Here is a 27,734-nt window from a genome sequence, read left to right on the forward strand (position 1 = left end):
ACTATTCCTTGCTCTCCCAGTTTGCTTATAGTATCAGCCTTTATATCTAAATCATGAACCCATTTTGACTTTATTTTGGTATATGGTATGAGATTTTGATCTATGTCTAGTTTCTGCCATACTCTTTTCCAGTTTTCCCAGCAGTTTTTTTCAAAAAGTGGGTTCTTATCCCAGAAGCTGGGGTCTTTGGGTTTATTAAATAGTAGATTACTATAGTCATTGACTACTGTGTCTTGCATACCTAACCTATTCCATTGATTCACCACTCTATTTCTTAGCCAGTACCTAGTAGTTTTGTCCATCCTATTTTTCAATGAGTCTGCTACTTGAGTAAGGTTTTCCACTTTCTGTTCTAAACTATTCTTGTTTTCTTTTTTTCCCCTAAATTCATCATTTTCTAATTTTAGTTTTTAACCTCTTGTTTTATTTCTTTCAACCATTCTTTTAGTCTTTGCAGCTAAGCCATTTTCCCCACTTCTGAGGCCCTGTTTGCAGTTGTGGAGGGGTTACTCTCATCTTTTGGGTTTATTTTTGAAGTAGCTAAGTAGCATAATAGATAGAGTACTGGGCTTAGAGTTAGGAAAACCTGGGTTCAAATCTGGCCTCAGACACTTGTTAGCTTTCTAACTCTTGGCAAGTCACTTAACCACTGCCTGCCTCAGTTTCCTCAAATGTAAAATAGTGGTAGTAATAGCACCTACCTCCCAGGGTTATTGTGAGGAGTAAATGAAGCACAATTCGTAAAGTTCTTAGTACAGTACCTGCAACATGGTAAGTGCTTAATAAAATGTTTATTTCCTTTTTTCCTAGTTTGTGGGCTTTTTCTAATCCAAAATATTTCTTTATTATGTTTGATGTTTTCTTCTATTTACTGTCTTTTTAGCCCATGTTCTTGGCTTGGGATATTTCCGCTTTGATGCTTTTAAATGGATTAAATAGGACAAGTAGTCTGGAAGCTATGGCTTCTATTTATCTAATGAGGTGGCTAGTATTAGACCTTGCCTTTTCCTTCAGTCCCTGTTTTCTCTCTCATGGTGGTCCACAGCAGGTTCTGGCCTTGGCTGGTCTCTGTCTTCTCCCTGCACAATGCCTAATTGGCATTGCTAGGTCAAAGTGCAATGTTGGAGATAATGCTCTGTCTTCCTACACAGTCCCATCCCACCACCACTATTGCCACTACTGGGGCTGATGCGGCTCCGTCTCTTTCTGTGACTCCTAGTACTCTGAGAAATCATGTCAGGGTTCAGGTGCCTTGCTCAGTGACCTGCTCATTGATATCGTCCTGGTTTTATCCTTTCTTCTAGACAAGGCTAGAATGTGGCTCCAATCTCACTGTTTCGTGGCTCCTGCCCTGACTTGCCACCTGCCTCCCCACTTTTCCCCATCTTCCGCTTCAAGTTCCTGTGTCCCAGCTTCCCTCCTCACCTCCAGGGGTTTCTGCATTTACCTGAACTTGCACTGGCTTCTCTGGCTTTTCTTCTCTCTGCCAACCTTCTTGGCTTGCATTTATGTAGCTGCTTTCATTTTATGTGGACTGGTGGATAGCATACTGGACTTGGAGTGTGGGAGACCTGGATTTGAATCCTGATTTAATATATTTCAAAGCTGTGGACCTAGGGAAGTTACTTGGCCTTTGGAAGCCACAGTTTCCTTTTTTTTGTAAAATGGGGATGATAATAACATCAATCACAAAGGGTTATTCTGAGGATCAGATGAGATAATACGTGGAAGTGCTTTACAAATCTTAAAGCTCTATATAAATGTGAGGTAGTATTATTATTCCATTTTTTCTCATCTTATAGTTGATGACATTCAAATAGAAATGGCCTTGAGACAAGTTATTATCCTACTGTTACTATTTTATGTCTTTTTTTTTTTTAGGCAATTGAGGTTAAGTGACTTTCCCAGGGTCACACAGGTAGTAAGTATCAAGTGTTTGGTCTGAGGCTGGATTTGAACTCAGGTCCTCTTGACTCCAGGGTCAGTGCTCTATCCACTGTGCCACCTAGCTGCCCCTATTTTATGTTTTGTGTTTGATATCCTACAATTTTTTTTTCTGGAATTGAAAGAAGTATGGTCTATAGGGTCACCTTCTAGAGTCTTACTTAAGTCATCTTAAGGACTATTCCAGTAGCAGGCAAGACAAGAGGTATGTACTTTATCCCATTCCCTCAGGGTTTTGACTTCTTTATTATGTCTCTATATTTTGAGAGCTTTTCATTCCATGCACTTCGGAGGTTATATGTCTTTGATATAACAACATTTATTGCAAATGTTCCTAAATTTTTATAGGTCAACATTATTTGGGCAATTTGCAGTAATTTGGTCTGTGATGATGATCTTGCTCCAATATAAATCTATCTATTGAACTCTCAGTGATATTTCAGAGCTTTTTTCTTTCTTTTTTTTTTGTAGTATAGGAATCTGTTTTCTGCTACATTATGATGTCTAGTGAGTTTCTGATATAAAATTATGGCCTCTTGATCATGTCTTTCTAGATAGTTGGTAAGGCATAAATTTTTGCAAACTGCAGTGATATGTTGTTCAATTTCTACCACTTCCATGCAAAATCTGCAGAGATCAAATCTGGGTTCCTTAAGGATGAACCTTCTGTAATTTCTGGTAGCAATGACCTAATCTTTTATTGTTATAATAAACTCTTCCATTTCTATAATCAAATCTACATGACTCAACCATTTGAATCTGTTTCTTTGTTGACACATTGTTGGTTGAGTGTATGTGGCTGTTACCCAAAGAGAGTTTTTTGGTTCAATTCTTGGATATTACCTTTTTCATAGGCTCTACCTGGAAGCAAATTAATATTAGTTATAATTAATAAGTCAAATGGCATATACCTATTGTTAGCCTTTACTGTTGGGAAGTGATGTCTGTTTGTTCCAGAAGTATTTCTGAAAGTTTTAATTCATTTATCATAACATCTATCAGTCTTCCTTCCCTTTTTTTTTATTAGTGTACTAGAGGACTAGCCATTGAGTAATACTTATGAGCATTCACAAAGTGCTGCTAATTAAATTCCCAAGTGGAAGACGCTAGGCAGCCTGCTTCTGAGAAGTTGTGATGATGTGTAACAGAAGTGCCTTGGAGAGATTGTGGAGCAAATATAGAACTTCTGAAAATGGTTCTGGTCTGCTAGCCACATGATAAAGAAAAAAAAAGAGCCATTTTGAATGACCTGGAGTTGTATTAAAAAAAAGTCCAGATAAGCAAATTTGGTTTCATTTTTCTTTGGCCAACTTTTTTTTTGGGGGGGGAGTAGGCAGTGGGGTTAAGTGACTTGCCCAGGGTCACACAGCTAGTAAGTGTCAAGTGTCTGAGGCTGGATTTGAACTCAGATCCTCCTGACTCCAGGGCTGGTGCTCTATTCACTGCACCACCTAGATGCTCCTGGCCAACTTCTTGATGGATGGTACCTTGAAAGAGAAAATGCTGTCTAGAGAAGGCCTCAGGACCTCTCCCCAGCCAAGGCTGTAATGTGGCTTTGTAAGTATCGTGCTCATTTTTTTTGCCTGCCTTGGAATTTGTTCTTCCTTCCTTCTTTCCTTCCTTCTTTCGTTCGTTCGTTCCTTCTTTCCTTCCTTCCTTCCTTCCTTCCTTCCTTCCTTCTTTCCTTCCTTTCTTCTTTCCTTCCTTTTTTCCATCCTTCCCTCCTTCCTTCCTTTCTTTCTTTCTTAGATTAAAAAAGTAATGAGTAACATCTTTGCAAGTTTGAAAAGGTCATGATTGTGAACCATGTCTAGAAGTCGAGGAGACTAGTCAATGCCAGGTGGCATTGATGTCCTAAGAAGTAAGGAATGACCTTCAGGACCCAGCCTAGTGGTAGCTGAGATGCGGACTCATCCAGAAGCATTGCTGAACTTGGACTTGAACTTAGTGGGACTATTATTATGTAGAATCTACTAAATCTGTACTAAGTCTGAGCCTACTCTCCCTAGAGACTATGCCCTTATGTCCCTGAGGAGTTGAGAGGAAATGTTTATACTTCTGTTCTTACTCTATCTTTGAAATAAATATCCCCTTGTAAAAGCTAATTGATTGGGGCAGCTAGGTGATGCAGTGGATAGAGCCTCTGGACTGAAGTCAAAAAGACTCATCTTCCTGAGTTCAAATTTGGCTTCACACACTAGGTGCATGACCCTGGGCAAGTCACTTAACCCTGTTTGCGTCAATTTCCTCATCTGTCAAATGAATTAGAGAAGGAAATGGCAAACCATTCCAGTAGCTTTGCCAAGAAAACCCCAAAAGACGTCATGAAAAGGCAGACACAACTGGAATGACTGGATAACAACAAAAAGCTAATTGATGTAAACTGGTTACTAGACCTGAGGCACTAGACAATGGTGGCTGACAGAGAGTGGGGAACACACCTGGAAAGTTCAAGCTGATAGTATCAGAGAAGAGACACTCAGTCCCTCATGGATACCCCCAGACCCCGATGGAGAGATGTAGCCTACCTTGCTCCAAAAGAGTGAAGACAAAGAGAAAAACTCCCTAAATCTGGGGGTTATTAGGAAAATATACTATATTGTGTATGGTTGTTTTTATGAATTTTAAGGTTTTTGTTATGGCCAACAGTTCAGTCATTGCAATAATGGTAGACAAAAATGACATGAGTCCTGCTTCAGGTATTTATAACACAAATGAAGTTAATCTATTTGGCTTTTTATAGACAACACCAAATTCTGTAATTAGTAGGCAAAATGGATTTTTTTTCTTTTAGAAAGTGATTTAACCAAGTAAGATAGGAACTAAATGGCATACATACAACAACATAAAACATTTTGGGAGATGTGATCTCAATAGAGAAAACAACACCAGTCCTGGAATGTACCTAGGAAATCTTGCTCTTCATTGTCTTCTTACTACTTAATTAACTTATGTTTAACAGATCAACCAATGACTTGGTTTACTGGATTAATACTGCCTACTGCTTTCTTGCTTACCAGAAATGTTGCAAGAACAAATGAAACCTATGTGTGTTAAGGGCTTTGCACTCGTAAAAAGGAACTTAACAAAAACATGCTATTAATATTATCCCCATTTCCTATAACTCTGCCTCCCCAAATCTTTTCCCTGCGCTGATCCATTTTGAGGTACAAAGGATATTAGATTTAGAGCTTGCAGGAAGTTTAGAAGTCATCTAGGGGAAGCTAGGTGGTGCAGTGGAGAGAGTACCAGCTCATAGTCAGGAGGACCTGAGTACAAATCCAGCCTCAGACATCCAACACTTACTAGCTGTGTGACCCTGGGCCAGTTACAAAAAAAGTCATCTGTTCTTTTTTCTTTCTCTCATTCTGTTTTTTTGTTTTGTTTTGTTTTTGTTTGTTTGTTGCTAGGCAGTGGGGTTAAGTGACTTGCCCAGGGTCACAGAGTTAGTAAGTGTCAAGTGTCTGAGGCCAGATTGAACTCAGGTCCTCCAGACTTTAGAACTGGTGCTGTATCCACTGTGCCACCTAGCTGCCCTTCTCATTGTTTTCCTGGCTATCTCCTTTTCTAAGTGATCCTTCTAGTACTTGATTATGATTTCTCTCTATTCTTTGAAAGTTTTGTTTGTTTTCATTTTACGGAGAAGGAAACTGACATCAAGAGAGATAAAGTAACTTGCTTAAGGTTACACAACTTGTAAATGGCAAATCCAGAATGTGAACCTAGAATCTCTGACTCCAAATGCTTTATTTCTAGGCTCTTTCCTCTTTAAACTATAAATAACCTGCCATCTGCCTCATCACATACAAAGGGAGAATTTGTGCTCAGCGATCCATTTACATGTTGCATACTTCTGTCTAAAGCCAAAGTCTTAAAGCTTTATGAGCCCCATGATCTGTCCTAACCCATTGTAATGGACTGGGTATATTTAGCCAAGAACATGAAGCACCTCAGGCAGGCGTTGGTTGCCCTCTGGAAACCTTACTCTCTGGCAGTGCTCATTGTAATCTGCAACTGTAGCCAAAATGAACAAAGAAATTTCACTTTACAGACTTGGTGACTTTTATGAAATCAGAGCAAAGAAACGAAGGAATATGTAGCCCTCTTCACTATTTGTCTGCTTCCTCCTTACCTAGTGAGATTGCCGAGAGAAACCACAGAATGGACCAAGAAAACAGTATCAAAATGGCTTACTCATTTCTGCAAATTAGCAGTACATTCCACTTCTGTTCTTTTGTCCCTGCAGCCATGTCATTTTAGAGCTAGCAAAATCATTGATAAAGAAATTTAAAATTTCTACCACAAACCATATTTTAACTCACTGTGTATTGACTGTGGTTCCCAGATTAGTGGCATCATGCATTATGCCAGATAAAAATTTTGTTTAGTGGTAGAAATATTGAACTCCTTTACTTGTAATTTTTCTGGATATATAGTACTTTTCAGGAACTAACTCACAAGTTGGTGAACTAGGTAGCTGCCTTCATTATGTGATTTAAAGAAATTTTCCTGCTCTATTGCCACCAAGAAAAAGACTTAGATTTGTCCTAATTGTACTCTTCTGTATTGAGGGAGATAGGATATTAGAACATCAAGTGGTAATGGTAATGGGGTGAACCACATTGACTCCATCTTGTGACTCAATTCTGGACTAGCTCAGTTTCCTTTCTATTCAATTATGAGTCTAGTCCAATTTCTGTCTTGTGAGAAAACTTTATTCAGTTGTGAGAATTATGACAGGACTTTGCTGCATTGTTTGAACATGGCCCTGTATGGCTGGGAAGCTGGACCACCTCTACTATGCTTCTTAGAGACTCCTGACTAAGGACTTAAGTTATGCTGACCAGAAACTTGGTCAGATCCAAAGACTGATGCAAGGAATTTTCTAACAATTCCACATCTTTGATTGAATACAAACATTTGGGGGGAATGGGACACCTCTTTTTCTGATTTCAGGGAATTGTACTTGTTTACTCTCTGCTTCCCAAGTTGGAAAGTCCCTAATCTTTTCTCCAAATAGATATCAGATGACCTAATCTTGTATCCTGGTTAACTGTTCACTTTTATTTAATTGTTTTTAATGCATAAAAGTCTGTCTCCCTGGGCATTCAGAATCTAGCCCTAAGCTTAGGAGGTCCCAATTTGTTATTCAACTGGCATACATTGTTTAATAAATTGATATGCTCAGAAGCTCAAACCTTTATTTCCTCAGTCATTTCATCTTTCCCTCACCACAGCATGCATACTCCATTCTGGCTCAGCAGCCAATTTAAAAGCATTGCTTCACCCCACAGTAAAGGAGAGAAAACAGTCACAGAATCTATGCATGTGCTTTGAAGTAGAAGGCCTTTCATTCTCTCCAGCTGGAAGCAGGTTACCCCAAGCATTCCTGTGGTTTTGGCACCAGGCAGAACAGACTGCATATTCTTCAGGGACTGGACTCCTCTTGGCCAGTTCCCCATTACACATTATTTTCTGAAGGAAATTGTACTTAGAGGGATTATAACCTTTAAAAAATGGGGCTATAAACTCCTGGAGGCAGAGCCAAGATGTTGGAGTAGAAAAAGTGCTCAGCTGAGTTCTCCCAAAATTCCCCTCCAGATAGCTTTAACATAACGTCTCAAATCGAATTCTGGAGTGGCAGAGTCAACAAAAGGTCAGAGTGAGACACTCTTTCGGCCTAATACAATATAGGAGATTGGAAAGAGAACTCCAGGAAGTGGGGAAGGAGGCTGGTCTGGAGCCCACACAGATGAGACCCCAGTGGTGTGTCTAGGTGGTGGTGACAGCAGCAGCAGCAGCTTTCAGAGTTCTCAAGCCAGAGAGGGTGAGGGCACCTGGCAACTGGCCAGAATGAGATTGCAGGGGACCCCTGTGCTAGCACTCAACACAGGACCAGATGCTGTTTGGCACCTCCACTGCCTATACCCACTTCAAGGTCATAGTTCAAGGGCAGAGAGGAGCACTTTTGGTAAAGCAGGAGCGGGAACCCTAAGGGGAAGTATTGCTTCCAGTCCCAAGGGATCAGGGACATTGAGGAACAGTATTGTTTCCAGTCCCAAGGGAGCAGGAGCCCTTCCTGGGTAAGGACCACAGAGAGTAGACCAGGAGAATAATGACTACATTTCTCCCTAGATCACACTACAGTGGAAGCACCAGAAACTTCCACTCCGCTCCCCCCCACCAAAAAAACTAGTTCTGAAAATGGCTGTGCAAAAAAGCCTGAAGCTGGGGCAGCTAGGTGGCACAGTGGATAGAGCACTGGCCCTGAAGTCAGGAGGACCTGAGTTCAAATCCGGCCTCAGACCAAACATTTGACACTTACTAGCTGTGTGACCCTGGGCAAGTCACTTAACCCCAATTACCTAAAAATAATAATAAAAAAAATCCAAAAAAGCCTGAAGCTTGAGACCGTGCCCCTCCACTCTTCCCCCCATACCATGAACAGAGCCCAACATTAACATAAAGTTCCAAATCAAGAAATAGGATGGAAAAATGAGCAAACAACAACAAAAAAAGAACCTGACCATAGAAATCTACTATGGTGACAGAGAAGATCAAGACACAAACTTAGAAGAAGATAAAGACTCAAAATAGCGATAAGTAAAGCCTCAAAGGAAAAAAAAATGTGAATTGGACACAAGCCCAACAAGAATTCCTGAAAGACTGAGAAGTAATTTTCAAAATAAAATAAGAATGGGAAAGGAAAAAATAGGTAAATAAATAAAAACAAAAGAAGAAAATTATGAAAAGATAATGAATAGCTTGGTAAAAGAGGGACCCCAAAAGTAATGAAGAAAACAACACCTTAAAAAACAGAATTGGTCAAATTGAAAAAGAAATAAAAGAGCTCAATGAAAACAAATAATTCCTTAAAAATTAGATTGAACAAGTGGAAGATAATGACTCTGTGAGACATCAAGAAACAATAAAACAATAAACCAAAAGAATAAAAATAGAAGATGTGAAATATCTCATCAAAAAAACAACTGAGTTCAAATCTGGCCTCAGACCAAACACTTGACACTTACTCGCTGTGTGACCCTGGGCAAGTCACTTAACCCCAATTGCCAAAAAAAAAAAAAAGACAGAAAGAAAGAAAGATAAAAAGAAAAACAACTGACCTGGAAAATGAATGGAGGAGAGATGATTTAAGAATTATTGGATCACCTGAAAGCCATGATCAAAGAAAAAGCCTAGACTCATATTTCAAGAAATTATCAGGAAAACTATCCCAGTATCTTAGGTCCTGAAGATAAAATAGAAATTGAAAGAATTCACTGGTCACTCCAGAAAGAGACCCCAAAATGAAGACTCTAAGGAATATTATAGCCAAATTCCAGAACTCCCAGGTCAAAGAGAAAATACTTCAAATAACCAGAAAGAAACTATTCAAATACTGTGGAGCCACAATCAGGATCACAAAAGATTTAGCAGCTACCACATTAAAGGAGCAGAGGGCTTAGGATATATTCAACAAGGCAAAAGAACTGGAATTACAACCAAGAATAATCTACTCAGAAAGGGAAAAAATGTATATTTAATGAAATAGAGGACTTTCAAGACTTCCTGATGGAAAAACTAGAGTTGAATAGAAAATCTGACTTTCAAATACAAGACTCAAGAGAAGCATAAAAGGGTAAACATGAAAGAGAAATCGTAAAAGAATTTATAAGATTAAACTGTTTACCTTTCTGTATGAGAAGATGACACGTCTTTTTTTAATTGAGAAATATTTAACAAAATTAAGAAAAATACAACAAAATATAGATAATATTACATTGTAAAGCTAGGTAAATATGTGGCCCATGGAGATCCTTAGGTATGGGTTAGTGCCCCTGTTTCTAGTTGAATTTGACACCACTGGACTGGAAATATACAGAAAAGCATCACCATTTTGACAGCTAAAGATATCACATGTGGTCAATTAGTATGAAAAGTTGATTTTCTTTCTTTTTTTTATGGTAATTTTTATTAATTTTTTTGTTTTCAACATTTACTTCTACAAGATTTTGAGTTCCAAATTTTCACCCCATCTCGCCCCTCCCCCCACCCCAAGGTGGTATGCATTCTAAATACCCCTTCCCCTAGTCTGCCTTCCCTTCTGTCTTTCCCCCCCTTCTCTTATCCCCTTCCCCTTCAATTTTCCTGTAGGGCAGGATGGATTTCTGTACCCCATTTCCTGTATTTCTTATTTCCCAATTGTATGTGAAAACATTTTTTTAAACATGTGTTTTTAAAACTTTGGGCTCCAAATTTTCTCCCTTCCTCCCTCCCCACCCACCCTCACTGATAAGGCAAGCAACTAAATATAGGTTATATATGTGCAGTTATGCAAAATACTTCCATAGTAGGCATACTGTGAAAAACTACTTAATCCTATCCCGCCCCCCCCATTTATTCTATTCTTTCTTTTGACCCTGTCCCTCAGAAGTATTTGCTTCTGATTACCCCCTTTCCCAGTCTGCCCTCCTCTCTATCATTCCCCTACTCTCTTGTCCCCTTCCCCGCCTATTTTCCTGTAGGGTAAGACAGATTTCCACACTCAATTGAGTGTGTATGTTATTCCCTCCTTAAGTCAAATCCTATGAGAATAAGATTCACTCATTCCCTCTCACCTTCCCCATTTCCCCTCCACTGTAAGAGCCTTTTCTTTTCTGTTTTTTTTTGTGTGTGGGATAATTTAACCCATTCTACCTCTCCCTTTCTCCTTCTCCTAGTATATTCCTCTCTCATCCCTTAATTTTATTCTCCAGATATGACCCTTTCATTTTCAACTCACCCTGTGCCCTCTATCTATCTATCTATCTATCTATCTATCTATCTATACATACATATAATTTTTTTCCCCTCCAACTACCCTAATACTGACAAAGGTCTCATGGGTTACAAATATCATCTTTCCATGCAGGAATGTAAACAGTTCAACCTTAATAAGTCTCTTATGATTTTCTCTTTCCTGTTTACCTCTTCATGTTCCACTCGAGGCTTGTATTTGAAAATCAAATTTTCTATTCAGCTGTGGTCTTTTCATCAAGAATGCTTGAAAGTCCTCTATTTCACTGAATGACCATTTTTTCCCCTGAAGGATTATACTCAGTTTTGCTGGATAGGTGATTCTTGGTTGTAATCTTATCTCCTTTGCTCTCTGGAATATTATATTCCATGCCCTGCGGTCCCTTAATGTAGAAGCAGCTAAATCTTGTGTTATCCTGATTGTGTTTCCACAATACTTGAATTGTTTCTTTCTGGCTGCTTGTAATATTTTCTCCTTGACCTGGGAACTCTGGAATTTGGCTACAATATTCCTAGGAGTTTTCCTTTGGGGATCTCTTTCAGGAGGAGCTCAATGGATTCTTTCAATTTCTATTTTGCCCTCTGGTTCTAAAATATCAGGACAGTTTTCCTTGATCATTTCTTGAAAGATGATGTCTAGGCTCTTTTTTTGATCATGGCTTTCAGATAGTCCAATAATTTTTAAGTTCTCTCTCCTGAATCTATTTTCCATTGTTTTCTAATTTTTCATTCTTTTGGATTTGTTTTACAGTGTCTTGATTTCTCATAAAGTCACTAGCTTCCAATTGCTCTATTCTAGTTTTTAAGCAAGTATTTTCTTCAATAATCTTTTGGACTTCCTTTTCCATTTGGCCAATTTTGCTTTTTAGGGCATTCTTCTCTTCATTGGCTTTTTGGACCTCTTTTGCCATTTGGGTTAGGCTATTTTTTAAGGTGTTATTTTCTTCAGTATTTTTTTGGGTCTCCTTTAGCAAGCTGTTGGCTTGTTTTTCATGATGTTCTTGTATCACTCTCAGTTTTTTCTCTACTTCTCGTACTTGCATCTCAAAATCCCTTTTGAGCTCTTCCAAGGCCTGGGACTGATTCATATTTTTCTTGGAGGCTTTGGATGTAGGAGCTTTGGCTTCGTTGTCTTCTTCTGGTTGTATGTTTTGATCTTCTTTGTCACCAAAGTAAGATAATATAGTCTGACTCTTTTTGCACTGCTTACTCATGATCCTAGCCAATTACTTGAGTTTTAAACTCTTTGTTAAGGTAAAAGTCTGCTTCCAATGTGAAGAGTGTACTGTCCCAAGCTTCGGGGGTTTGTACAGCTGTTTTCAGAGATACTTCAAGGGACCTGAAAAGTGTCAGTTCTTCCAAGGTGCTATGATAAGGGGCAAGGTGTTTCCTCTCCACCACCACAACAAGCTCCACCACACCAGTGTTCCTCCTAGCCCCAGGACTGCCCCTCAGAACTGTGACCCAGATCTAAGCATTGGTAAAGCAAGAGATTCCTGCCTCAGCACTAGCAAAGAGATCCCTGCAATCCCCTCTGATCAGCTACTCGATTCCCCCTCAGTCTGTGGGCCAGAAGCTCAGGAAAAAGCCGTGACCCCGGGCCGCGCTCAAGACTTGAGGCTGAGACCTAGCTCCTCTCTCACCACAGTCACAGACTTTTCCCACTGACCTTCTAAGTTGTCTTTGGTGTTTAGGGGTTGAGAAGTCTGGAAACCGCCACAGCTGCCCGCGATTCAGTCCTCTGAGGCCTGCTCCAGGGTCGCGCGATTCAGTCCTCTGAGGCCTGCTCCAGGATCGCTGCGGCCTGCGCGCCCATGTGAAACTGCGCTCCTCTCCCTGCCCGGCGCGATATACCTTTCTGATCAACCATCCAGGCTGTCTTGGGCTAGAAATTTGTTTCACTCTGTCTTTTTGTGGGTTCTGCTGCTTTAGAATTTGTTTAGAGCCATTTTTTTAGGCATTTGGAGGGCTTTGGGAGAGAGCTCAAGACAGTCACTGCTTTTACTCTGCCATCTTGGCTCCGCCCCTAGATGTGTCTGCTAAGGGTATTATCATTATTAGGGCAATTTAAAGGATTCTACATAGAAAGGAGATGCAGGTGTGAGTTGATTATGTTGGGACAATGAAAAAAATGGATAGGTAAGAAAGAGGGATGCCCTGGAAGAACGGGAAGAGAGAAGAAGAATGGGGAAAATTATCTCACACAAAAGAGGCATACAAGGAAAAGCTTTTTACAGTGGAGGGCAATGTTTGAATCTCACTTACATCTAAATTGGTTCAAAAAAGAAAATATATACACATACTCAACTGGTAATAGAAATCGGTCTTACCCAACAGAGATGTAGGAGGGGAAGGGGACAAGAGATGTTTTGTGTGTGTGTGTGTGTGTGTGTGTGTGTGTGTGTGTGCGCGTGTAGGATGAAAGGGAGGTCAGATAAAAGAAGGTAGTGATCAGAAGCAAAACACACTTTAGAGGTGAGACAGGATAAAAAGAGAGAAAAAGATAAACAGAAGAAAATAGGTTGGATGAAAGTGCATAGTTAGTAATCATAATTGTGAATATGAATGGACTGAACTCATTCATAAAATAGAAGCAAATAGTAGAATGGATTAGAAACCAGAATCCAACAATGTGTTGGTTACAAGAAATATACCTGGAACAGAAAGACATACACAGAATTAAAATAGGGAGTTGAAGCAGAATCTATCATACTTAGGCTGAAGTAAAAAAAATGCAGGAATAGCAATCATGATCTCAGACAAAATAAAAGCAAAAATAGACCTATAATCAGAGAAGCTACATCTTGCTAAAAATCATCATAGACAATGAAGTAATATTGATACTAAACATATATTCAGCAATGGCATAGCATCCAAATTGTTAAAAGAAAAATTAAATTATAGGAGGAGATAGACAGTAAGACTATACTAGTGGGGGACCTCAACTTTCCCCTCTCAGAACTAGATAAATATAACCATAAATAAAAAAGAAATATGATGAATAGAATCTTAGAAAAGTAAGATATGATAGACCTCTGGAGAAAACTGAGTGGGAATAGAAAGGAATATAACTTTTTCTTAGCTATACATGGCACTTTCACAAAAATTGACCATGTTGGGTCAGCTAGGTGGCACAGTGGATAGAGTACTGGCCCTAAAGTCACGAGGACCTGAGTTAAAATCCAGCCTCAGACACTTGACACTTAGTAGCTGTGTGACTGTGGGCAAGTCACTTAACCCTAATTGGCTTGCAAAAAAAAAATTGACCATGTGTTAGGGTGTAAAAATCTCACAACCAAAAGCAGAAAACCAGAAATATTAAATGTACTCTTTCCAGACCATAATGTAATAAAAATCACATTTAATAAAGGGCTGTGGAAGCATAGATTAAAAGTTAATTGGAAACTAAATAATCTAATCTTAAAAATGAGTAGGTCAAAGAACAAATCATAGAAACTATCAATAATTTCATCAAAAAGAATGACAACAATGAGACAACATTCCAAAATTTGTGGGATGCAGCCAAAGTAATACTTAGGGGAAGTTTTATATCTCTAAATATGTACATAAATAAAAGAGATAAAGAGCAGATCAATGAATGTAACTAAAAAAAAACCTAGAAAAATAACAAATTAAAAATCTTCAATTAAACACTAAAATGGAAATCCTGAAAATCAAAGGAGAAATTAATAAAATTGGAAGTTAAAAAAAATCGACTAATAAATAAAACTAGGAACTAGTTTTATTTATTTTTTTGCATGAAAATAGTTTTTATTTTTTTAAATTTTTTATTAGTTTATTTTGATTTATCAACAATCACTTCCATATGCTTTGAGTTTAAAATTTTTCTCCCCCTTCCTCCCCACCACCCTCCCCAAGACGGCTCACAATCTGATACAGGCTATACATATACATTCCTATTAAACATATTTTCACATTAGTGATGTTGTAAGTAAAAATTAGAACCAATAGGAGGAACCACCAGAAAGAGGAAACAAAACTCAACAGAAGAGAAAAAAAATAGCAATTCAAATTCCATAGTTCTTTCTTTGGATGTGGATAGCATTTTACATCATGAGGCCTTTGGAGATGTCTTAGATCTTTGTATTGCTGGGAAGGGTTAAGTTTATCAATATTAGTCATTGCACAACGTGGCTGTCATTATGTACAACATTCTCCTGGTTCTGCTCCCTTCACTAAGCATCAGACCATACAAGTCTTTCCAGGTTTTTCTGAAGTCAGCCTGTTCATCATTTCTTATAGCACAATAGTATTCCATTACATTCATATACCACAACTTGAGGTGCTAGTTTTATTAAAAAAAAAAACAACAACAAAAAACCATTAGTTAATTTGACTTAAAAAAAAAGAAGAAAACCACACAGTAACAGTCACACTGTGCAATGATTGACTTTGATAGACTTGACTCTTCTCAGCAATGCAAGGATCTAAGACAACTCCAAAAGAGGCGTGATGGAAAATGCTATCCATATCCAGAGAAAGAACTATGGAGTCTGAATGCAGATGGAAGCATACTACTTGCTTTCCTTTTCCTGTGTTTTGTGTTATAGCTTCATTCTCATGGTTCCTCCCATTAGTTCTAATTATTCCTTACATCATGACTAATGGGAAAATATGCTTAATATGAATGTATAGGTGGAACCTATATCAGATTGCATGCTGTCTTGGGGGGGAGGAGAAAATTTAAAGCTCAAAATCTTATGGAAGTGAATGTTGAAAACTAAAACTAAATAAATTAATTATTAAAAAAAAATAAAGTGCCAGGGATACAAAAAACAAAACAAAGCAAAACAAGAAAACCAAATTACTAGTATCAAAAATGAAAAAGGTGAATGCACTACCAAGGAAGATGAAATGAGAGCAATTATTTTGCCCAATTAAACTCAGTAAAACTGACAATCTAAGTGAAATGGATGAATATTTACAAAAATATAAACTGCCCAGGTTAACAGAAGAGGAAATAAAATGCTTAAATAATCTTATCTTAAAAAAGAAATTAAACAAGCTATAAATGAGCTACCTAAGAAAAAATCTCTAGGACCAGATGGATTTACAAGTGAATTTTGCTGAACATTAAAAGAATAATTAATCCCAATCCTGTATAAACTGTTTGAAAAAATAGGTAAAGAGTCCTACCAAATTCCTTTTATGACACAAATGTGGTTTAGATACCTTAACCAGGAAGAGCAAAAACAGAGAAATAAAGACTAATATTCTTAATGAATATTGATGCAAAAATTGTAAATAATATACTAACAAGGGGATTACAGCAATATATCACAAGGATCATACACTATGATCAGGTGGGATTTCTACCAGGAATGCAGGGCTGGTTCAATATTAGGAAAACTGCCAGAATAATTGACCACATCAATAACAAAACCAACAAAAATCATATGATTATATCAATAGATGCAGGAAAAGCTTTTGACAAAATACATTACCCTTTCCTATTAAAAAACACTAGAAAGCATAGGAATCAATGGAACCTTTCTTTAAAATGATAAGTAGTATCTATCTAAAACCAAGAGCAAACATTGTTTATTTTTTTTAAGATTCATTAGTTTATTTATTTTTAGTTTTCAATATTCACTTCCACAAGATTTTGAGTTCCAAATTTTCTCCCCATCTCGCTCCTCCCCCAACCCTAAGACAGTGTGCATTCTGAATGCCCCTTCCCCTAATCTGCCCTCCATTCTATCTCCCCCACTTCTCTTATCCCCTTCCCTTCTATTTTCCTGTAGGGCAGGATAGATTTCTATACCTCATTGCCTGTATATCTTATTTCCCAGTTGCATGTGAAAACAATTTTTAACATTTGTTTTTAAAACTTTGGGTTCCAAATTTTCTCCCTTCCTCCCTCCCCACCCACCCTCATTGAGAAGGAAAGCAACTCGATACAGGTTATACATGTGTAGTCATGCAAAACACTTCCATAGTAGTCATGTTGTGAAAAACTAAGTATGTTTCCCTTCATCCTGTCCCACCCCTCCCATTTATTCTATTCTCTCTTTTGACCCTGTCCCTCTTCAGAAGTGTTTGCTTCTGATTACCCCTTCCCCCAATCTTCCCTTCCCTCTATGATTCCCCCCCTTCTCTTATCCCCTTCCCCCCTATTTTCCTGTAGGGTAAGATAGCTTTCTATACCCAATTGAGTGTGTATGTTATTCCCTCCTTAAGCCAAATCTGATGAGAATAAGATTCACTCATTACCTCTCACTTTCCCCCACTTCCCCTCCACTGTAAAAGCCTTTCCTTGTCTGTTTTATGTGAGATAATTTACCCCATTCTACCTCTCCCTTTCTCCCAGTATAATCCTCTCTTACCCTTTAATTTCATTCTCCAGGTATTACCCATTCATCTTCAATTCACCCTGTGCCATCTATTTATCAATCTATCTATACATGTAATGTTTTTTTCCCCTCCAATTACCCTAATACTGACAAAGGTCTCATGAGTTACAAATATCGTCTTTCCATGCAGGAATGTAAACATTTCAACCTTAATAAAGCCCTTATGATTTCTCTTTCATGTTTACGCCTTAATGCTTCTCTTGAGTCTTGTATTTGAAAGTCAAATTTTCTATTCAACTCTGGCCTTTTCATCAAGAATGCTTGAAAGTCCTCTATTTCACTGAATGTCCTTTTTTCCCCCTGAAGGATTATACTCAGTTTTGCTGGGTAGGTGATTCTTGGCTGTAATCCTGTCTCCTTTGTTTCTTTCTGACTACTTGCAATATTTTCTCCTTGACCTGGGAACTCTGGAATTTGGCTACAATATTCCTAGGAGTTTTCCTTTGGGGATCTCTTTCAGGAGGAGCTCAGTGCATTCTTTCAATTTCTATTTTGCCCTCTGGTTCTGAAATATCAGGACGGTTTTCCTTGATCATTTCTTGAAAGATGATGTCTAGGCTCTTTTTTTGACCATGGCTTTCAGAAAGTCCAATAATTTTAAAATTCTCTCTCCTGGATCTATTTTCCAGGTCAATTGTTTTTCCAGTGAGATATTTCACATTGTCTTCTATTTTTTCATTCTTTTGGTTTTGTTTTGCAATGTCTTGATTTCTCATAAAGTCACTAGCTTCCAATTGCTCCATTCTAATTTTTAGGAAGTATTTTCCTCAGTGAGCTTTTGGACTTCCTTTTCCATTTGGCCAATGCTGCTTTATAAGGCATTCTTCTCCTTATTGGCTTTTTTGGACCTCTTTTGCCATTTGGGTTAGTCTATTTTTTAAGGTGTTATTTTCTTCAGTATTTTTTTGGGTCTCCTTTAGGAAGCTGTTGACTAGTTTTTCATGATTTTCTTGCATCACTCTCATTTCTCTTCCCAGTTTTTCCTCTACTTCTCTTACTTGCTTCTCAAAATCCTTTTTGAGCTCTTTCATGGCCTGGGACCGATTCATATTTTTCTTGGAGGCTTTGGATGTAGGAGCTTTGACTTTGGTGTCTTCTTCTGGTTGTATGTTTTGATCTCCTTTGTCACCAAAGAATGATTCTATGGTCTGACTTTTTTTTGCACAGTTTGCTCATGATCCTAGCCAATTACTTGAGTTTTAAACTCTTTGTTAAGGTAGGGGTCTGCTTCCACCATGGAGAATGTACTGTCCCAAGCATCTGGGGTTTTGTGCAGCTGTTTTCAGAGATACTTCTAGGGACTTGTAAGTTTTCAGCTCTTCTAAGGTGGTATGATCAAAAGCAAGGTGTTTACTTCTTTCTTGGCCTGGGCTGTGGTCTGACCACAAGCACTCTTTTCTGCCTTGGAACTGTGAGGAGGATTCCCCCTCCACTGCCACTACAAGCTCCACCATGCTAGCACTCCTCCTCGCCCCAGGATCACCACCCAGAACTGTGACCCAGATCCAGCACAGGCAAAGCAAGAGATTCCTGCCTCAGCACCAGCAAAGAGATCTTTGCAATCCCCCTCTAATCAGCCACTCAATTTCCCCTCAGTCTGTGGGCTGGAAGCTCCAGACGTATCCACTGCCCCAGGATGCACCAGGCTGGAACTGGGACCTAGCTTCTCTCTCACTGCGGTCACAGACTTTTCCTACTGAACTTATAAGTTGTCTTTGGTTTTTGTGGGTTGAGAAGTCTGGAAGCTGCCACAGCTGCCTGTGATTCAGTCCTCTGAGGCCTGCTCCAGGTTCATCGAGGCCTGTTTTGCCTGCACACCCATGCTGAACTGTTTTTCTCCCCATCCGGTGTGATAGACCTTTCTAATCAACCATACAGGTTGTCTTGGGCTGGAAATTTGTTTCATTCTGTCTTTTTGTGAGTTCTGCTGCTCTAGAATTTTTTAGAGCCATTTTTTATAGGTATTTAGAGGGGTTTGGGGGAGAGCTCAAGCACGTCACTGCTTTTACTCTGTCATCTTGGCTCAGCAAACATTATTTATAATGGGAATAAACTTGAAGCCTTTTCAGTAAGATCAGGAGTGAAGCAAGGATGTCCATTATCACCACTATTGTTCAGTTATTATACTAGAAATGCTAGCTATAGTAATAAGACAAATAAAAGAAATTGAAGGAATAAAAATAATCAATGAGGAAAGAAAACTATCACTCCACAGGTGATATGATGGTATCTTTAGAGAACCCTATAGAATCAACTAAAAACTAGTTGAAACAATTAACAACTTCAGCAAAGTTGCAGGATACAAAAAAAAACTCACATATGTCATCAGCCTTTCTATATGTTACCAACAAAATCCAGCAGCAAGAGGTAGAAATAAAAATGTCATATAAAATGATTGTAGACAATATAAAATACTTGTGAGTCTACCTGCCAGGATAAACCCAGAAATTATATGAACACTATTAAAAAACACTTTCCACACAAATAAAAACATTTAAGCAATTGGAGAAATATTAATTTCTCATAGGTAGGCTGAATAATATAACAAAAATGACAATTCTACCTAATTAGTTTACTTATTCAGTGCCATATAAATTGAGCTACCAAAAATATTTTATAGAGCTAAAAAAAAAATAGTAACAAAATTCATCTGGAAGAACAAAAGATCAAGAATATCAAGGGGAGAAACAAAAATCATGTTAAGGAAGGAAGCCTAGCAAACCCATATTTCAAACTATATTACAAAATAATAATCATTAAAACAATCTGGTACTGGCTAAGAAATAGAGTGGCGGATCTATGGAATAGATTAGTTACACAGTACACAGTAGTAAATGACCATGGTAATCTGTTTGATAGACCTAAAGATCCAAGCTTTTTGGGTAAGAACTCATTATTTCACAAAAATTGCTAGGGAAACTGGAAAGCAGTTTGGCAGAAACTAGGCATATCCCAACATTTCACACTGTATATCAAGACTAAAGTCAAAATGGATAAATGATTTAGACATAAAGGGTGATATCATAAGCAAATTAGGAGAGCATGGAAAAATGTACCTGTCAGATCTATGAGTAAGGGAAGAGTTTATGACCAAATAAGAGATAGAGAGGATTGCAAGAAGTAAAATATATAATTTTGATTACATGAAATTAAAAAGCTTTTGCACAAACAAAACCAATGCAGCCAAATTAGAAGTAAAACAAGAAACTGGGAAAATGTTTTTTACAAGTTTCTCTGATAAAGGCCTTGTTTCTCAAACATATAAAGAACCAAGTCAAAGTTATAAAAATAAGAGCCATTCCCCGGTTAATAAATGGTTAAAAGATATGAACAGGCAGTTTTCAGAAGAAGACACCAAAGTAATCAATAGTCACATAAAAATGCTCTACTAATTAGAGAAATACAAATCAAAAGAACTCTGAGATACCACCTCACATTTATCAGATTGGCTAACATGGCAGAAAAGGAAAATGACAAAAGCTGGAGGGGATGTGGAAAAATTGGGACACTAATACACTATTGATAGAGCTGTGAACTAGTCCAATTATTTTGGAGAACACTTTGGAACTATGACCGAAGGGCTATAAAACTGTGCATACCCTTTGCAATACACTGCTAGGTTTATATCTCAAAGAGATCAAATATAATGCAAAGGACCTCTACATACAAAAAATATTTATAATAGCTTTTATTTTTTTTGTGGTAGAAAAGAATTCGAAATTGAGGGGATGCCCATCAAATGGGGAATAGTTGAACAAGTTGTGGTACATGATTGTGATAGAATACTATTGTACTATAAGAAATGATGAACAGGTTGATTTCAGAAAAACCTGGGAAGTCTTATATGAACTGATGAAAAGTGAAGTGAACAGAACCAGGATAACATTGAGCACAGTAACAGCAGTATTGTAAGGATGATCAACTGTGAAAGACTTAACTACTCCAATTAAGAGAATGATCTGAGACAATTCCATGGGATCCATGATGAAAAATGCTGTCCATCTGCAGAGAGAGAACTGATGAACTCTGAATGCAGATTGAAGCTTACTTTCAAAAACTTTCCTTATTTTTATTGTTTTATTTTGTTTGTGTTCTCTTTTGCAACATGGCTAATATGGAATTATGTTTTACATGACTTCACATGTATAATGGATATCAAATTGCTTGCCTTCTCAAGGAGGGAAGAGGGGAAGGAGGGAGGGAGAGAATTTGGAAATCACAATTTTAAAAAATGATCGTTAAAATTTTTTTACACGTGATTGAGAAATATTTAATGAAATAAAGTAAAATATTTTTAAATGGAGCTACAATAATCAATAATAATTGTTGGTATTTACATAATGTTTTAATGTTTATAAAATGGCTTACCTATGCTATCTCATTTGATCTCAATTATGCAAAATAACTAAAAGTAGGAGCTCCTCCTCCCGGGCCTCAGTTGAGTCATACTTTCTCTGTTCTCCTCAAATCGTTTACCAATTCAATAACGACATAAACAAAGTTATCAGATCTAAGGTGATATTTAATTCTCTCTTTTAAGCCCTTATCAAAACCCTCATTATTTAGACTTTTTATGTTGCTTAGGAGGAGAATGTGCATTAGTGAACATGCAGCTTCATTCCCCAAAGCAAAAACTTGTTGGACTGCATTCTCTCAGTCTCAAGGTCAGTCTTGAGAAACTGCTTATTGATATCCTACTGATCGAGAAGAACCAGAGCTGAATGACAATCCTTGGATATCCAGCCTAATTCATTCAACAACTTGCATATGCTTCCTCACTGTGGAATGAAATTCTGACTTAAGTATAAATCTGCTTCAAAGTTAATTTTGTTGAGCTGAAAGCCATTTAAATATTTTGCTTCTTTATAAATATAGAACATTCTCTTTTCTTTAGACACAGTTTGCTGCCCTTCCCGTGTCCACCATTCATGGACCCTCCACAGTTGTTCCAGTTTCTGGACACCCCAGAAGGCATTCTCATGAGGACCATGAATTTGGACTCCATCATCACATGAGTACAGGCAAAATGTGCTCCCAGAACAGTTCGTTGCAGGGGCAAATGAAGCCTAAAGGTAGATCACATTCCATCCAAGAATTTTCAGAGCACTTTGAGCAGCAACTCTGCATTAGAACCAAAAGATCAGTCTCTTTGGTAAGTTAACAGGCACTATTTGATACCTGGAAACACTTTAGAAATAAGGGTTCCTGTGGAATCACCTTGTTCACTGAAAACTAGATCTGAGATCAATTTACTCTCTAGTTTGCTATTATTTAGTAGTGGGATTCTGATTGAATGAATGAATGAATGAGAAAGTATACATATGTTCAAAGCACTGTGCAATTTTATGTTAAATAGGGGCAGCTAGGTGGTGCATGGATAGAGGACCGGCCCTGAAGTCAGGAGGAACTGAGTTCAAATCCGGCCTCAGACCAAACACTTGACACTTACTAGCTGTGTGACCCTGGGCAAGTCACTTAACCCCAATTGCCTGAAAAAAAATAAAAAATAATTTTATGTTAAATATTTATAGATAGCGATGACCTTGATGATCCCAAGTTTTTAACTAAAGGATGGAAATTTTAGAATATCTCGAAAGACCAAACTGTGTCAACAAATGCCAGGCATTTTTTTTTAACACACGTAAGACAAAGAAAATATAGATAGGATGAAAATTTTCATTTCAAATTTTGCATCATGTAAAATTTTACATCATACGCCTAGTCCTTCTACTGTTAAATGACTGCTTTGAAAAGTAATGATTGCTGGAAACTTTAAATAGCAATGTTTTGGGCATGTTTGCCCATTATCATCACACGTAGTAAGCCTCCCCTCTGCCCTCCACTAAGAACCTACTGGGTACCCCCTACAATAATTGGTTTGCTCATTTCCACTTTTCACAAAATGAGGTGAGAAGAAAATCCTCACTTTGCCCCTCTCTAGTATTCAGTCCAAATAGCTAGCGATCCATGATAGATTTTAGCTGTTAACACTTTTCTCTGTGTTTCTAAAAGGTATAGCAAAAATTGATGCAGAAAGCACCTAGGGACCATTGATTGGAGACTATTTAAGGAGCAGCAGCTGTTCTGAGGTGTTCTTAAACTCCTTAAAGGAGATTAAAGACATATAGAAGAGAGGAGTTATGGGAGATAAGGCATTTCCTTTGTGGATTTGTATGAATCTAAATTAATAATAATAATTGCAATAATTATCTATTAATACAATGATTATGTTATTAATTAATAATATAAATAAACAATAATATAGACAATTAATTTTAATAATGACTAATAACACCAATAATTACTCCAGTGGATTTATGATATCATGGTAGCATTCTCTTCAATGATGTAGATTGTAGTTGTTTTTTCTTCCTGTTCTGTGCAGATCTCATTCATCTCCTCCCAGAAATTCACCATAGGAAGGTCCACCCAATGTACTGAGGGCCTTTCTCGATTTCTCTTTATACTACATAAGTATCAATGGAACACATCTCTTTTTCTAACTACAAGACCAACTCATTTTTTTTTACATTATTTTTTTCCCTCAAGAGCTCAACAAACATTGATGAACAGAGATATTATCTTATTCAATGAAGAGTAGAAAGGAGGACTATATTTAAAGAATTTTGCACATTTTAAGGAGTTTTATTAATGCCACATATTATCTAGGAATGTGACATAGAGCTTGAGACTGTGTGTGATAGAGTGCCACTGACATGGTTGGGGAATCATTGCTTTGCCCCAGAGTACTGACATCCAGAGGTCTGCATTTCCTCATCAGAGAGGGGCATATTTCCTCTCAGCAGCAACCTTGGTCTCCTCCACCTTGCCTCATAGTCTTCAACCAAGCTATACTTCCACATGAGTAGATTGTCTCTGTGGAATATTCCCATTGTTCTGCTACTAGGGTACACCCCTCCTAGGTTCATCTTTCCTCCTATGATAGTAATAGATAGCATTTATATATTGCTTTAAAGTTTGCAAAGCACTTCAAAAATATTATCTCATTTCTTCCTCCAACAACCCTGGAAGGTAGGAACTATTATGATCACCATTTTACAGCTGGAGAAGCTGAGGCATTTAGAAGTTAAACGACTTGCCCAGGGTCACACAACTAGTAGGTCTCTGAGGCTAGATTTAAACTTTAGGACCAGTAGTTTCCACTGCATCACCTAGTTGCCTCTACAATCTCCTGGGACCAGACTACCCCTTCTCATGATGTGACTACATTGTCATCAGGCTGTCCTTTGCACCTCACCTCCCTTTACCTATCTGAATTTGCCCTAGGTGCCAGTTCTGGTCAGAAAGAAAAGTAGGGTGAATTAGGTCAGATATGCACTGGACTGACACAAAGCAAGCCCCTTTCCATTGATTAAAGATGATATTTAATCCTAATTTTTTCATATGTACATAAAATGACTGACCTATGCTTTTATAACAACCTTAGTTTTAAGCTGATCTATTATGAAAACATCCAAATTTGGAGCCTGATACATAAAGGCTGCTTTGTTTAGAAATAGAAAACTACCATGACCAATGGTTTTACCATGCCTGGTTGATGCTAGTAGAAATACCGAGCATTGTCAGCTGTTGTTGTGACTTTAGAGCTCTCTGATCTTTCTCTTTCAGGAACCTGAGGACAGAAAGGAGAGAAAAGATAGAGAGAGCCTGAGAGGTAGGACAAAAGCCCACCAGGAAGCCGGGGAAAGAAGGAGATCAAAGGAAAAGGAACAGGAAGAAGCCAACGTAGCAGCCCTAACCAAAAAGATCTATGAGTAGTTCATTGTTTTCACATGACAACTACATGTGAAGTAGGTAGACCTTCTCTGATGAATATTTTGGATGAGACTGGAGAGTAGTAACTGCAAAAAAGGTAATTACAGGGCATTCAGTGTTGGAGCCTGGCATAAAAACAAAACAAACAATAATACTGGATGATGTTGTCCACTTTGGCATTCAGCTTGTTTTCCCTTTTCCCTTTGATATGTTAGTAATCTCCTTTGTTTCCCTTTCAGGAGAATGAAGAATACCGATGTAATTTTAATAGAGTAAATTAATTCTTGAAAATAGAAATAAAGATATTTAAAGAACCACCAACACCATCTCCATCCCATCCCCCACTCTTACTTCCTCTAATCAATCCTGAATAAAAGTCATTTGTATGATTTTAAAGCTGCGTGCTGATTGCCTCATTTTTGCTTTAAGGATTAAATCCTGATGTTTGTGGGACTGTGACTCGGTGAGATATGAATGTGTAAATGAACCTAGGATTGTAAATTTTGATTGTATTACAGGAAGTGGGTCTATGGGCCAAAAAAGACACAGCTGAAGGTATTCAGTGACATGGGAGGGGGGTTGGGGAGTGTTCCAATTGCCTACATCTTGAAGTAGGGAAGAGGGGAATGATATTGTTTTCTTAAAATGAAAAGAAAGGGTCAGCTGGTCTTTAGAGAAGCCTGCTTAGTCACTCAAGCGTCCCTTTTGTGGGCAGGGCAAAGGTTTGAACCTGATTAACAATATTTATGGAAATGTATTAACTAGATCCCTGGTACTCTCACTTAAGAGTTTTAATACTTCCCTAGAGAAACCATAAAGTAGGAAAAGGACATTAGGTAGAGAGGTCACCCAATGATGGCAGCAGAATCAATTGCAGATGGAAAGGACAAGTGTCAGGTGGAGCAGCATTGGTGGAGTGGCGCAGAAGAGTTCATAGTTCAAGCCAATTCTATAAGAGCCAGAGCTGAGAAGCAGTAAGGTTTAGAGCTATGATGCAGAGGACCAACCTGGATTTTGCCCTTAACTGGTACTGTAAATCATGTGGATTGTGTAAGTCTGAGGAAGGAGAGCATTTTTGTCTGGCAAAACTAACATTTTTACCATGCAGTGGGGATAGGAAGAATCTCCACTCTAGGGTGGTACTATAATTTTGGAGCAGCTGTATAGGCCTTGGGAAAGATGGGACTTATCAAAGTGGGTGCTGCTCAGTTCCCTAGAAACCCCTTCCAGACCCTTGACTGTGTAATTCTTTGTCAGTATAAAAACCCATTTTGTTTAGTCAACTTGTGCCCACTTGTGTACCTCCCAGTTTGCAACGGACAAACAGATCATAAACTTTCAAGCTCCCTAGCTCTACCCTTGAGGCTGCCTAGAGGCAAGGTAACATTGTCACCTACCTCCTGGCTTCTATCAGGCTACTGGCCAACTCCTGCTGCACTGCCAAGCCCAGTTCATACAGTCCTGATTGGGTCACCAGACTCCATGGGTCCTCTCACTTCTGTCCATTGAACAGCAAGCCTCCCTGAGGCTCCCTGAACACAATATCATATGCCACAAGGCCAACCCCCAAGTCATGACCTTGAAGCCTTTAATCATCTGCCTCACTCAAGGAACCTCTCTTCTTCCACTAATGCTCAGCCTAGATTCATTCACCAATGTTAAGTGTATTTTAAGCCCTTTATACTTTTCATTTTCAATTGATAAAGACACTTCCTCCCAATGTCCTACTCTAGTCTTGCTCACACCTTCCACTGTGCTCTCTGAAATGCCTGCTCCATAGTTAACAAACTTCCTTTCATCTTAAACTTCTTTTCTCTCTCCTGGCCCTCAGGAAGACCTACCTGCACCCTGACAATATAGATTCCCTGGCCTGCCTTTCCATTCATGTCTATAATTCCTTTTATCTCTCTGAATCTTTAGCTGTGGTAGGAGGAACAGAATACTCCTTGCTCCCCATTGTCACTTCCAGACTGACTACTACCATTACTCTGTAACTTCTCTTTTGACCTTCATGTTATCCAAGTTTATCACCCAATCCTGATCCTGGTGGTCATTTCCATTTTCTTTCTTTGAGCTCAATGAGTTTAGTGCTTGGCTCACAATATTTCCCTCCAACCCAACCCTCATACTAGGGGACTTCAGCATACATGCTGACACTCCTTCAAACATCCTAACTTCCTACTTCCTCCACTTACTCAATTCCCATGACCTATTCCTCCACTTCACCTCAGCTACACACAGAGATGGTCATGTCCTTGATCTTACCCACAAAAAATCTGCTTTTAGGTTCATGAACTGCAAAATTTCTTTATCTCATCAAAATCTTTCATCATTTCATCTTTCCCTGTCCTTTAAAAACCCTTACCCCATTCTTCTCACTGACACCTCCAATTCCTTCACCTTCCAAGGTCTTTCTCAGGCTATCACTTCTGCACTAATTATACTCTCCTCCCTTGTGTTGGTAAATCAATTCAACTCTTTTTTTTCCTTCTTGTGTGTGTGTGTGTGGGAGGTAATTGAGTTTAAGTGACTTGCCCAGGGTCATATATCTAATAAGTATCTGAAGCCAGATTTGAACTCAGGTTCTCCTGACTCTAGGACTGGTGCACTATCTACTGTACCACCTAGCTGCCTCTAATCCCTCTTCTTTCAAATTCCTTGCCCCCTTGCCCTTTACCTATCATGCTTTGACAAACATTCAACCCTGTATTACTCTCACCATCCTCCTCCATCCCCCATCCCTCCTATTCACATGTTGCTGAATGGAGCTGGAAAAAGTCTGAAAACTATGCTGATTGGCTCCACTTCAGATTTATATTATCTAATTTCTACTGAGTTCTCATG

The 27,734-nt window shown here is 38.4% G+C and overlaps 1 protein-coding gene across 2 annotated transcripts in view; it reads left to right on the forward strand.

The window, feature by feature from the left end:
- The window catches only part of LNP1 (leukemia NUP98 fusion partner 1), a 42,087-nt gene extending 16,860 nt beyond the window's left edge, over positions 1 to 25,227 (forward strand). For both annotated transcript variants that reach the window (XM_027868747.1, XM_027868743.1), the window contains exons 3-4: positions 22,009 to 22,266; positions 24,744 to 25,227. In XM_027868747.1, coding sequence (XP_027724548.1) covers positions 22,009 to 22,266; positions 24,744 to 24,893 — 408 coding nt within the window. In that variant the 3' untranslated portion in view covers positions 24,894 to 25,227. The remainder of the gene's footprint in view (positions 1 to 22,008; positions 22,267 to 24,743) is intronic.
- The last annotated feature ends 2,507 nt before the right edge of the window (positions 25,228 to 27,734 follow it).

The sequence above is a fragment of the Vombatus ursinus genome, unplaced genomic scaffold (assembly GCF_900497805.2).
Source record: "Vombatus ursinus unplaced genomic scaffold, bare-nosed wombat genome assembly UNPS02001419.1, whole genome shotgun sequence".
NCBI lineage: Eukaryota > Metazoa > Chordata > Mammalia > Diprotodontia > Vombatidae > Vombatus > Vombatus ursinus.